The sequence below is a fragment of the Nannobrachium achirus genome, assembly GCF_963921795.1.
Source record: "Nannobrachium achirus genome assembly, chromosome: 8".
Lineage (NCBI taxonomy): Eukaryota > Metazoa > Chordata > Actinopteri > Myctophiformes > Myctophidae > Nannobrachium > Nannobrachium achirus.
In genome coordinates, this window is record NC_137817.1 from 16947926 (window position 1) to 16961688 (window position 13763).

Here is a 13763-nt window from a genome sequence, read left to right on the forward strand (position 1 = left end):
TTTTCGAAACTATTGCTGCACAAAGCATGAGTGTTAAAAACTGACATGAATTGAAAAGCTCAAAGTTCAGTGTGTCCCAACATGCATATGGTGCAGGCAAGGAGCAAGAGATTATAGATGTCCCATAATATTAAATCTGACTATTTCTGAGAAATGTACGTTATTGTTGCTAAAAGAAATCATAAAAACACATGAAGTAGACCAAAAGGATTTCACCTGTTTCCATTGAAACAGGGCCGCCCTCAAGAGGGCCCCTAACTGACCGACCGTCAGTCCACCCTCGCACCGGGGCCCTCTCGCTCTTTCTCTCGCCCCGTCTCTCTTGCTCGCTTGGTCACGCTCTCCCAAGCTGTTAGGTTACACCAGGGGTGTCGAACTCATTTTGGGGTGAGGGCCGCATTGGATGAAAGGCGACTTGATGAGGGCCGAACCAGTCGCGGATCGGATGGCATGCACACTCGCGCACATGTTTGCTCTGTTTTTCTTCCTGTCGTCTCAGCCACTGCTGTAGCTAGCAGTATAGCAGTATATCATTTTACAAATTGTGTTTATTATTAAGTAAAATAGCTACTTTCATTATTGGTTTTACAGTTGCAGTTAGGTACGAGAGATGCTATTTGTTTAAAGGAGTAGTTCATCCCCAAAATGACTTTTTTTTTCTTTGATTACTCACGCCATGGAGACTTGAGTTCTATCTATCTAGGTCGTCCTCAGACGAGCCCTCCATCGTTGTTTCCAGTCATCTCGGTTCTCCATACATCTGGCCAGCTCATTGGTGTTCTGTGTCCCTACGTCTTCCTTGAGTATGTCCACGTATGTTTTTGTGGGACGTCCTCGCGACCGGTGCCCATGTGTTGGCTCCCACAGTACCAATTTGCTGGCTGGAAGCTCCTGGTGTCTTTGGCAGTGTCCTGCTAGTCTCATTCTTCTGGTGGCAATTTTCTCGCTTACCTTTGGTATTCCCTCATACAGGCTCCTGTTGGTAACATGTGCACTCCTGTTGATGTTGAGTACTGCACGCAACATTCTAGTGTAGCACCCGTCTAGAGACTTCTGCAGGGTTGGCTTCAGGGTCCAGCATTCACTGCCATAGAGGAGAACAGACTCCACCGTTGCAAAGAAGAAGCTAAGTTTGATTTGGCGGGGGAGGTTAGAGTTCCATACACTGTTCATGCCGTTCAGGGCCCTCCACGCGAGTGCCTTCCTTACTTTAAGGTCTTTCTCAGTTGAGTCGACCCATGCGCCCAGGTACTTGAAGTCCTTGACTTCCTTCAACACAGCTCCTTCTGTTGTTGTCAGAGGTGAGTGATCAGGTAGGTTATAGGTGATAACCTCAGTTTTCTTAGCATTTAGCCTGAGACCAACTTTGGCACACTCTATCTCCACCCTGTTCAGGAGTTCTTGTGCTTGTTCCATGCTGTCGGAGAGCAGGCTGATGTCGTCCGCATAGTCCAGGTCTGTCAGAACTACTGCGGGATGCCGCCTTGACCTCCTTGGTGTTAGCGTGAAGCCAAGCTCTTGTTCTCGTCCCCCTATGGCTTTCCTGAGCGCGTAATCTAGAACTATGATGAAGAGGTAGGGGGCTAGGGTGTCTCCTTGCATTACACCAGCTCGGATGTCAAACACCTCACTGCTGCCATCCGGGGTCACCACTTTGGCCCTTGTTTTTGCGTACATGGTCTCGATAGCCCGGAGAATGTTGGGAGGGACATTGTAGGCCTCAAGGATCTTCACCATCTTGCTTCTGTGGATAGAATCAAAAGCTTTTTTGAAGTCAATGAAGCACAGTACAGCTGCTAGGTTGTCCTTTTTCACCTCCTCTATTAATCTCCTTAATGCCAGGATCTGTGCTACGGTTGTTCTCTCCTCTCGAAAACCATTTTGGTTCTCTCTCAGGTGAGGGTCGATGGCATGCCGTATCCTGTTCAGTATCATTCGGTTGAAGACCTTAGCAGTGATACATGTCAGGCTGATGCCTCTGTAGTTGTCTGGCTTTGAGAGGTCTCCAGCTTTAGGCACCGGGATGATGTTAGACAGAGACCATATTTCAGGTTGCTTGTTGTGCTGTAGAGCATTGTTGCAAAAGTCTAGGATGAGGTTGTCTAGGTCGCAGTTCTTCAAGACTTCTGGGGGTATGCCATCAGGCCCAGCACTTTTTCCCTCTCTCAGGGTGGATTTTGCCCTGGCGAGCTCGCTGGTTGTGAAGGGTCCGTCGTCGATGTTCAGGCCCTGGAGGACTGTCGGTCTAAGACAAAAATGTGATAATAGTACACTTCCCCCCATTGATTCCGGATGGGGACCCAAATGCATTTGGGTCCCCATCCGGAATCAATAGGCATGCATTTATTGTAATAACATTTCTGTTTTAGGAATGAGTCTCCATTGGCTCCATGGCATTTTGGGGGTGAACTACTCCTTTAAGAAGTGCCAATAAAAATAAACCATTTGATAATAGAATAATTCAATTCCTGATAGTCTCTGCTATAAGTTGTAAATGGCTAAAAAAGATATTATTGATGCAGGACAATAATTATTTTTTATTGTATTTTATAATAAAAAGAATAAAAGTAATGAACAATAATGGCATATTCAGAAAATATCTGAATAATAAAACTTTTACATTTTATTATTATTATATTTTTTAAATAAGTTATTTTCTTAACAACATTAATTTCCATGTCTAATATGTGTAATCTTTGAGTACAGTTCGAATATTGTAGGTATGTTCAGGCATTATTATATAGCCAGACCCCCCCCACCCCATTCCTAGCAATGCTGTCATCTTCAGAGAGAGAGAGCTGGTCACTTAACATTCCAATCAATCAACTCAATCACTGCCAGGTGGGAGAAACCTAGCCTGCAGTGAGAAGGCAATAGTTAGGTTAATTCTTAAAACAATCATAACTCTTGACAGGAATGGGCTAGAGACTTACTTTTTTTCCTAAATGCTCAGAAATGTATGCTCTACAAGCCTGGGGCCGGATTGAATCATCTCGCGGGCCGGATCCGGCCCGCGGGCCGTATGTTTGACATCCCTGGGTTACACCTATTCCCTCTTAATAATAAACTGGGTAAAATGTGGGGCATTGGGAGGTAAAGTGGAGACACTTTATTGTGGAGGGACAAAAGGAGAGGTGTTGCTGCTGTGAAGTTGTCGAGAGATGGCAACGTGCAATATTGAACAGAACTATTTGTATCAATACAAGTTAAAATATGCCACAGACACTTTCAAACAAGAGGGCGATGCACAAGCAAGACATTAATCATGAAGGTAGACAGATGGACATTACATAAGTACATGTAACGTTACCACTCAAACTGAAAAGCTCTGAGGGGACTGTACAATGATCATCACAAATGCTTTAATCATCTTTCTCTGAGCTGTCCCAAGCAGACGCAAGCACGTGTTGTCCACCACAAGTTACAGTACAACCTGTGAGTTGTAAGTAGTAACTGCCCTCTTTATTGCCTGAAAAGGTCAGCTGAGCAACGTTATAAAGGATACATCACTATCATATTTAAAAGCACATCACCATTATTCACATAGCCTAACTCAGGGGGTTCCCAAACTTTTTTGGCTCGGGCACCCATATTAATATTTTTTTCATCCGAGGCACCCCTACATTATATTCCTAATTTTCACTCCCAGCAGCACCTTATACAGTATTTATAGCATATTTTAGCGATTATGTTGCGAGGAAAACAAGATAATAGCCATTTTGGTTAGAACTGACTGAAAATAACTTTGTACTTCAAGTTTAAAATGATACTAAATATATTTTTAAATTTCAAATATCAAATTATCTCACAGCACCCAAGGGTGCCCCGTCACCCACTTTGAAAACCCCTGATTAGGCTACTCTTCTCTAGCCTATCTCTATCCCTCAGTTCAAAGGCTGTATCAACGGAACGAGTTGAACTTGACACGTATCATGGGTTGATACGGTGGGTAATATTAGCTCTTGAAACAGCCCCCCCCCCCCCCCCCCCCCCAGAAAAGGTGGTGCCATAGTTTTGTACTTTTTCTGTTTTGTACAGTATGTGTCTATGGAGTTAACAATACTCTAATAGACCACCGGAAGTGGTTATAATATGTCTTCCCTGTGTATTTTTGGTTTCTTCCTGAAAGCTGAAAGCCTCTAGGCTGTATTTTGATTGTGTTAAGTACCAGCACTTATGCCTTAACTTAAAGGCCTGTGCATACTGTATCCGACCACCAAACCATTCTTCGGAAAGTTCTGGTTCAATTACAAAATTACGTCTCTCGCATCTTCTGAAAAGCATTACTCCGAATCAGAGTTCAGAAAGCTGCACGTCGGAAAGTCTGAACTCTCCAACGAAAGGTTTGGTGGTCAGAGACAGTATGGACAGGCCTTTAAGTTAAGGCATAAGAGCTGGTACTTAAGACAATCAAAATACAGCCCTCTGAGTCAAATGGCCCAATCGAAAAACACCGATTTATTATGACATCGTAAACTCATCCCCTCCCCTTTACCATTCACCCCACACTGTGGGTGTGGTTAAATTCAGCTTGGTCACCACCCACCTGACAACAAGGCATACTTGTTGTCACAGAACAGAAACACAGAAACACTTTCTGTACACTTTTTTGGAAAAAGAAAACTATCTCCTAGTATAATCACTGTTCCTGATCATCATGGTTTTAGGCCGCTACTGCATAAGGGATAACACAAACTAGACTGCACTCTGTCGAGGTACCAACTTGCACCTTGTGCACTCATAGCCAAATATGGCTGCCTGCTAATTCCCGTAACTTTCCGAAGAAAACGGCAAGTGTGACCTCAAATATGGGGCCACACTATGTCGTCACATACCCACATATAGGCAGTTTTCCATACATACCCACAGACAGCTAGCATCACCCTACTGGCGTGCAACACATAACAACATAGACCAATAATGCAAAAAGAGACAAACACACAGGGACATCTATGCTTCCTAACCCCACCTACAGTAACCTCCCCATGTTTCCAATCCAAAAACACTGAGTAGTGTTGCTGTTATGTGGGTCTGTTCTGACAGACCCGGCCGGGAAGGCGAGCAGAGGTCTGGGGAGGTAGTTCAGCACCATAGACAGCACCTAGGAGGCCATGTGCCTATTCACATTTTCAATCAACTTCAAGTGATGACATCTGTGGTCTGATTGGCAAAGTGTTGACAACAGTGGCCTGATCAGCCTTGGGTTATATAAGCTGCCAGTCTCTTCTCAGAAAGTGCTCACTCTCCTCAGTGCATGACGCACTGTCCAACGATATGTGATTGTACAAGTTGCTTATAATTGTCCATTACTGATTCTCGTTTGTGTGTGTGTGTGTGTGTGTGTGTGTGTGTGTGTGTGTGTGTGTGTGTGCGTGCGTGCGTGCGTGCGTGCGTGCGTGCGTGCGTGCGTGCGTGCGTGCGTGCGTGCGTGCGTGCGTGCGTGCGTGCGTGCGTGCGTGCGTGCGTGCGTGCGTGCGCACATACGGGGGGAAGGGGGTGGGCAGAGTGAACACTGTTGTAGAAAGCCTGGCTGTTGACATGAGGTTAGGTTGTGGATGGATCTATGGAGCTCAGTCAAACTTTATTGTCTAATGTCGTTTTAGACAGTTTTAGGAATCAAGCCCCAAAACCGCAACCAAAAATCTTATACTACTGTACTATACCTAGAGAAGGGCGTAGCACTTCAAACGAACATCCTATTAACAATGCATTAATTAACAGTTCATAAGATATATGTCCTTAATGCTTATTAACCTTATTAATAATCAGATACACCTCAAACTCACACAACATGTATAAAAAAAACCTTTTAATCAAGTATCACATCAAATACTGGTGACTGTAAATGGTTTTGGAATCATGTTGCTCCATGTACATGGTAACAGCAGGCTGGGTCACACCATTGACCTGGCCAGCTTTAATACTTAAATTAAGATATTCAGGAGTATTTTCCAATAGACTGTGCATAAATGTACTGCATACATGTACTTAAGCCTAGGTCTTCTGCCGCTGTCAGATAAAAAATGTCTCGGCATCCCTGTCAGCACCAAAAAGAAAATTCTATCCTAGAGGATACATCGCAAATCTATCATACATAAGAGATATATTAATATGTGACAAAGGACAAGAACAAGGCAGAAATTACCTTATGCTAAGGTGTACATCACAAGTTCACTGAGTGGGATTCATGCCGAATGAGGTTAAGCTATGCTATGCCTGTTGCACTCTCAAGTCTCAACATGGAGAAAAAGCCTTATTCTAAGTGAAGAGACATACTCCAAAGCCCAGTTTATCATCAGCACATCACAAAGATTGTCTTGTACTTACTACCAGATCTTTATGTCCGACTTAGCCTCCGCATAGAAAGCATGCCTTGCCTTACCCTCAGGTCTCGTCTTACCATTACAGACAGCTTTGCCCTCAGTAACAAAAGAAAGTCTGCATTTACTCTTGTAAAAAACAAAACTGTCTCTCGCATCAGAAACCTTTTCTAATCTGCATCAACAAGCGGGTTGAACCAGAAATCATGCCTTGCTTTCCAAGTAAGTCTTATCTCTTAGAATGTGCCGGTGGTGCATCTTACCCTCAGCATTGAAAACATGGTGAAGGTCCCCCCAGAGGTCGAACCAGCCAGACCAGTACTCCATCACCATCTTGGGCTTCTTTGGCTAGGGGAGGGGGAAGTATTGATTTGTTACTGTGGTAAACAATCACTTCAATTTAGACACTGACAGGTGCCTTTAAATGTCTGACATGGTAGTTGCTTTCAAAAAGTAAACAAGATCAACAGATTACACAGATATGTCTATAGATAAATGCAGTAGATTGTTGAGAATGTTTAAGATATTTACAGTTTACAGTTTAGGCATTTAGCAGACGCTTTTAATCCAAAGCGATTTACAATAAGCAGATCAAATATCACAATAATAAACAAATGTCAGTACATCAACAGCAATATAACAAATGCAAATGAATATCTATCTAGAAAAACAGTATAATCTGTAAAGAAAAATAAATTAATAAAAAAGGTTTCTAAAAAACCTAAAAAACAAATGCTAACTAGCTTCATGTATGGACATTGATTTCCAGTAGTGCTAAGGGTTTTGGTGGAGTCTGAAAAGGTGAGTCTTCAGTCCACGGCGAAAGCTAGCAAGTGAGTCCGTTGTTCTAAGTGCGACAGGGAGTTTATTCCACAGCTTGGGGGCCTATTTCACACTAGCTCTTTGGTGTATCGATAGTTTGGTGTATCGGAGTTTCTCTGTTACAAGCTTCTCAGAACTATGTGCCCCTAGTGAGATTAGTAAAGTTGTTTTAATCTGAATTGAATTTGAGTAGGTCAATAGATCTAGAAATAGATAGGTCATCTTGCTGTCTACAAGCATTTTGTTAACAATAAGCTTCAACTGTTGCACAGTGTTATGGATGTCAATAAATGAGATGCCAGAGCTCAGGCTGGAAAAGGAGTGCACATTCACTCACTTGTATTGCATCCAGATACTTGATGCCTTCTGGGTTCAATTTTTGAAAGTTGATGGTTTCCAGCACTTGAGAAAGAGCACAAACAATGATACAGTTAATATTATATCACAAATATGTTAATATAAGCATCACCTGAAGACCCACAGGAATGTATTATGGTTCTTTTCTTTTAATTAAATAAGTAGTTATCTATAGCAACTGCTGTTTCCACATGAAATGTACTGAGCTGCACTAGCTTCTTCTGTGGTTTTGAATTTGACAAAACAAAACAGAAACATGATATTCAGATGTGGCATTGAAACAGTTTCCTAGGTGGCCAAGTGGTTAAACTGATCTTCCCAAAGGGTCTTGTTTTTGGTCCCCCACTGCAGGCCAATGTCCAAACAAAGTGTCTTGAGGACAGTCCACATCAATGATTTGCGACGCGACGCGTTGCAGAACAGGTTTGAATTACCCCGTCGGGGCGGCTCATGCCGACTCATTGGCTGCGTTTACATGGGCAGGTATATTCCACTTGCATTCAGAATGACTGCTCATTCAGAATAAAAATGCTCATGTAAACACCTCAAAATGGATTCCATGTCATTCCGAATAGGTTTTCATTCAGGTTTGGAGGGGTGGTACAGTATATATACCATTTGAATCAGAATAGACTTTAATTCAGGTTCCATGCAAACAGTTAGGTATGAATCCAATGAGTTCATTCTGAATGAATAAATATTGTCCATGTAACTAGGGATGTGCCGAAAGCAAAATTCTTGGCCGAAACCGAATACCGAATATTGGAATCATTTGGCCGAAAACCGAATACCGAATAGCCGAATAATACATGTATATAATTTATTTTGTATTACTAATTTTTGCACCATTGCTGTACCTTTGTTATAAAGCTACCTGATTATGGCAAAAGACATGATTATGGCAAAACGTAAATAATAATCACCATATGGTTCCATAAAACATTTATTTGAATGCACACATAACATATTTATTTTTGTGTAGAATTATTTATTTACTATTGTGTAGTAAATTTGTAATAAAAGATAAATTATGTCTCAAAATATTAACATTCCATATAGTTGAATTATTGCATCATAAAGAAATATCAATGTAATTATTGTTATTTAAAAAAAAAAAAAAAAAAAAAAATATATATATATATATATATATATATATATATATATATATATATATATATATATTTTTTTTATATCCTATACATTATTCGGTAGTATTCGGTAGTATTCGGTATTCAGTATTCAGTAATATTCTGTATTTGGTATTCGGTACTATTCGGTAATAATTATTCGGCTGTAAAATCAAACCGAACCGAAACCGAATATGCGTTTTTTCTCACTATTCGGCCGAAAATATTCGGTGCCGAATATTCGGTCACATCTCTACATGTAACCATAGCCATTGAGTCTCAAGTGATTCAACTTGTCCAATCACAAGCAATAAGTTACAACACATGTCTGATTACAAACACAATGCCCACACTATTGGACATGTTGTCCCCCTGTCCTCCTCTCTGTCTGTCTGTCTGTCTGTCTGTCTGTCTGTCTGTCTGTCTGTCTGACAGTCTCTCACACGTGCTGCATGCACATGCACACGCGCACATGCACACGCACACACACACAAGTCTGTCTCTTTGTTATGCCGTACATAATCTGAGTACCCTGAAGTTCTTGCCAGACATGCCGCACACACCTGACTAGGGAGTGACAAATAGCAGCGAGCGAATGAGGAAAGGAGAGCATATAGCTATTTAATCATTTTCTTTTTTTACAAGAGTATACAATACTGTACTGTACAATATAAAGGTTGACATGCTGTGGAAATGATGGTAAACTATCTCGGTGTCTGTCACCGTCTGTCATTGTCCAGTATAGGGATGGCCCTGTCTGCGCTGTGGTTTATAGCCCACATTCCGGAGGGACTGTGACAATACTGTTGTTTGCGGCTCTGCACCTGAGTGTGGACAGTCCAGGTTTGTGTCATTGCAAACCCCAGTTTTACGATTCTTTTGCAAGAGGTTGCAAATTGCAGCTAGTTGCATTGTGAATCATTGATTGGCTTTACATGGAACCAAATGTGGAAAAGAACAATTGCTGTATCCTATAAAGAAAACACTTGATTGTATCCTTTATCTTTGCCCTCGAAGAGAAGGGATGGAAACAACCATGGAAACAAGTCTTCTGTCTTTTGTGTGCTTTTATCCTTGTGAATTCATTTTCGACAAAGTATTCAGTCAATGAATCGATACTGTAGCATCGAAACAGCTACGGCATTACGCCATTGTGAAAGCCAAACCGACCTCTTTCTATAAAGAACCCTTTTTGTTAGGCGTGTGTGTGTGTGTGTGTGTGTGTGTGTGTGTGTGTGTGTGTGTGTGTGTGTGTGTGTGCGCGTGTGTGTGTGTCTGTCTGTCTGACACAATACCGTCTTTGATTCCACCGAGTTTTAGTCCTTCCTGGTTGTCTGAGGTCAGCAGCAGTTCTGTGATGCCTCTCCACAACAAGGCCTGAAGAGAATATATACATTATAAAACAAAATACTGCATTTTCATTTTGCAAACGCAATTGCTGTTTTGACTGGCGAGAGAGAAATTCAGGAAGGACAGACAGTGGGCAGAAGCAAGCAACACAGTCCAATTACTTAGACATGCATGCACGAGTGTCTGTGTGTGTGTGTGTGTGTGTGTGTGTGTGTGTGTGTGTGTGTGTGTGTGTGTGTGTGTGTGTGTGTGTGTGTGTGTGTGTGTGTGTGCGTGTTTGTGTTTAAGCTGACACTGAAGGCCAAGGCTTTTATTTTCCCTACTGGGAAAATAAAACCTTGTATGCTTTGTCTTACTGAGAAGCATACAACATAATAATAGTACATCATTATTATGATACATACAGTATAGATACATTTAGAGCCAAACACAGAAAAATAAGATAGCAATGCAAAGAGCTAGCTTTATGTGTGTTTGGAATGTCACAATTACAGTTAAAATTATGTAAAAATTATGCTTACCTCCTTGATGAAAGGCATATATTCTGTATCTTTGGCATAAGAGCCATATTCATTCTCCACTTGAATGCCTATTATTGGGCCACCCTTGGAGTACTGCATTTCAATTAGCCAAAAAATGAATAGAGAACATGTCTTAGGGCTTGACTTCAGTACTTTTGACAATACTGCAATCTAACATTAAAGACCTCATGAAATGGAAATCAGAGCTCATTTAATAAGGCATGGCTCTGGGAAGAAAAGGAGATACTGCAATGGTTATATGACCAGCATAGTGAGTGTACTGTATTGCACTGTATATTATCCCTTGGGTGAAAATGCAAACCAAATGTTCACTTCTAGACCTTATTGCGTGTTTGAGGTGATCATAATAAGATTCAAACAGATGCATAGATGAAATATGATTACAATGAAATAGTCATCGTACTACCTGTTCTTTACTGGTTTCACTATGCCTGCCATGATAGTGACAGTATAACAATGTATTAGCACAATCTGCATCTAACCCAATAAATAATCCACTTTGCAAAGATGGCGATCAAATATTACACCTCCAATTGCAGGCTAACAGACACCTCACATTTACCAAATAGCAGTGAAAATTTAAAGTGACCTTGGTTTTGAACTGTGTGAGGGGAAATGCCAACTCTATAACCACAACTGCTCTCAACCTCTGCCATTCCTGAACTATCATACTGTAGGCAGAATTCTGTGTACACTCTCACCCTAACAAGGGATGGTTACTTTGCAAATTATTTGACCTGTACAGTCATCACGATACAAATGAAAGGTTAAGTATCCAATGTAATGTAAGTATTCAATATGATAATGTCTTGTAAATAAATTGAATCGAACCCGTTCAGTAGTACCATTCAATCAACAACAGTAAATGAAAGAACATCCTTCTTTGGACCAGTTATATTTCTGTTTTAGACCACAGAGGATAGAACTTACCTGATATGGAACAACTCTAGTAATGAGCTGATCAAAGAAGGAGTTGACTGCCTCCGTAAAACCAGGGTATGTTGTTCTCAAACGCATGTTCTTGTCACGCAGCAGCCAGCTGAGAAGACATCACAGACACATGTTCAAATGAACACTGTTGACGAACATGGAGCTCTTCAATGTGCTGCACAGCGAACCGTAAGCTCATTAGCTTGGTTGCTATCAGCGATCATCACATTGATAAAGCATAACGATCATCACAAGATATGAGGCCCTCCAGTCACTCTGTCTGCACAGAAATACAACTTTTTGATCATTATCAGACATGATCAATGTTAACCGCACTTTCCCTCAAGGAACACCTGCTCCAGAAATATCAGCATTCGAGAATATCTGTCTCTACCTTCTGTCTATTCCTTTACCAATCTGATTCTATTCAATTTGCTGTAGAGGGGAAAAAGGAGGGGTAAGTAAAGAGCCCTTTGGGACCCCAGTTAATGAAGTATAATACATGGTTTAAGTGGTTAACTCTGATGGGCAAATTCACAAAAGGATTGAGCAGTTTTTGCAGCCCCAAAACCTGTGCAAATGAAGAAAGAAAAAAGAAAAGAAAATACCTCATTTATGTAGTAATAGTTCAACTAATTATGCATACATTTGTCATCTTTCTACGGATTCTGATTGAAGAAAAAGGCCATTTATAAAGGGGTACTCAGACTTTCCAGTGATCATGGCAGCAGTGATTGCACCGATTCAAAGGCAATGTCATGTCAGCCCCCCCTGCGCACCATGCATTCTATGGCGGAGCATGTTCTCACTTGGTGCCGTTAATATGGTTATAAAATAAGACTGATGGTCTATAAATATACTGAAAGTTTGTTTTGGTTTATTTGTAGTTAACACAGGTGACCGTTTAGGCCAAATTGAATCCACAATTTTGCAGGATTTCCTTAGTCAAGGTGGGTAATATCCTTGAAAGTTAGCCTGGTAAACCAGGTAAACCATCCCAGTCGTCCCAATTCACATTATCATGTGTCTTCTGCAGACCGTCTGGCCCCAAGCGCTAGATGGGCGTTTTGCAGAAATCAAAAAGTGGAAGAGCAAATCTGTGCTCAGAGCCCTGTGACTGACAAACACCGAGTGGCCCTTCCAATTTTGGGGTTCTGAAAATCGTCCAGAAGACACATGATAGGGATGGTTTCCCAGGCTACTTAGTACTGGTGACATGCACAATTACACATGGCTTTCCCAACAGAAGTAGATTGCGTACCGAGATTCACCAGAAAGTAGTATACTGTAGGCTATACTTTATATACTCTTAAGGTCTGAAGTGTAAGTGAATCACAATTCATGGTGCTATCAGCAGCCACAGTTCATTCCCTTAATGGATCGACCTATAGAGGCTCCAATCAAGGTTTACCTTGGCAGTCCCCCCAAATCCCATTCAGCGCAGATGTAGGGTCCTGGACGCAGAAGAACCCAAAGACCCAGCTTTGCTGCTAAGCTGAGGTAGGCTCTAAGAGATGGACATGTTGCAGTCAAGTCACTCAGCACAATCTGTTTAAAATGTCTATTGATAATTATATGAAAAAAGAATAATGTCATGTCTTTCTTTTTTTCTTTCAGGTACTGAGGTAAATTTACAATACACTGGCTGTGAATTGACATCCTTTCTTCATTAGACACAGGGCACAATAGTTTAATATCTAGCAGTTCTGTTTGTTTTGTTTAATCAATAAGATAGATTTACTGAAAGTTACACTGGTAGTCTAAAATGTAGAGTGAGAGAAATCCATAAACGAAAACACTTTAACAATGTGAAAACACAGCAGTGACACCTACTGTAAATGTAAAACCTGCAGCTGTATGGCAAGAACAACAAGCCTGGCATACCATTTATTTATCTACATTCATTTTACTCAAATGAACATCTTATTATAACGTAACCCACAAGCAGAGCAAGCCACCCTCTACTTGAGAGGTTTGTATTTTGAGGAATAATAGTATATACTGTATATCCTATATTCTAGGCTACTCGGTGTGATGGCCGAGACAACTAGATGGTCCTCTAGTTATCTACAAGGTGTCATCTACTGTACAAGCATGCCAACATTTCTTACTCTAAATCCAGTTGTCCCTGGAAGTTAAACACCCCTCTCTCAGGCTCATGTAGATTCCATGGCACATATCTGAAAAGACAAGAAGTGACAAGTTGACTATATTTCTGACAAACTTGAATGGACAGACCTTGTGTCAAACGTTTTTGATTGATTGATTGAAGAATGTATTAGAAGTTTGCAATAGAAAAAGTACAGTTTCATGAC

The 13763-nt window shown here is 41.2% G+C and overlaps 1 protein-coding gene across 1 annotated transcript in view; it reads right to left on the bottom strand.

The window, feature by feature from the left end:
* The window catches only part of LOC308289819 (beta-galactosidase-1-like protein 2), a 37833-nt gene that overhangs the window by 18011 nt on the left and 6059 nt on the right, over nucleotides 1–13763 (bottom strand). The window contains exons 3-9 of the mRNA XM_080731585.1: nucleotides 13560–13628; nucleotides 12860–12955; nucleotides 11449–11557; nucleotides 10498–10590; nucleotides 9922–10003; nucleotides 7480–7544; nucleotides 6584–6668 (exon numbers count right to left, since the gene is read on the bottom strand). Coding sequence (XP_080587711.1) covers nucleotides 6584–6668; nucleotides 7480–7544; nucleotides 9922–10003; nucleotides 10498–10590; nucleotides 11449–11557; nucleotides 12860–12955; nucleotides 13560–13628 — 599 coding nt within the window. The remainder of the gene's footprint in view (nucleotides 1–6583; nucleotides 6669–7479; nucleotides 7545–9921; nucleotides 10004–10497; nucleotides 10591–11448; nucleotides 11558–12859; nucleotides 12956–13559; nucleotides 13629–13763) is intronic.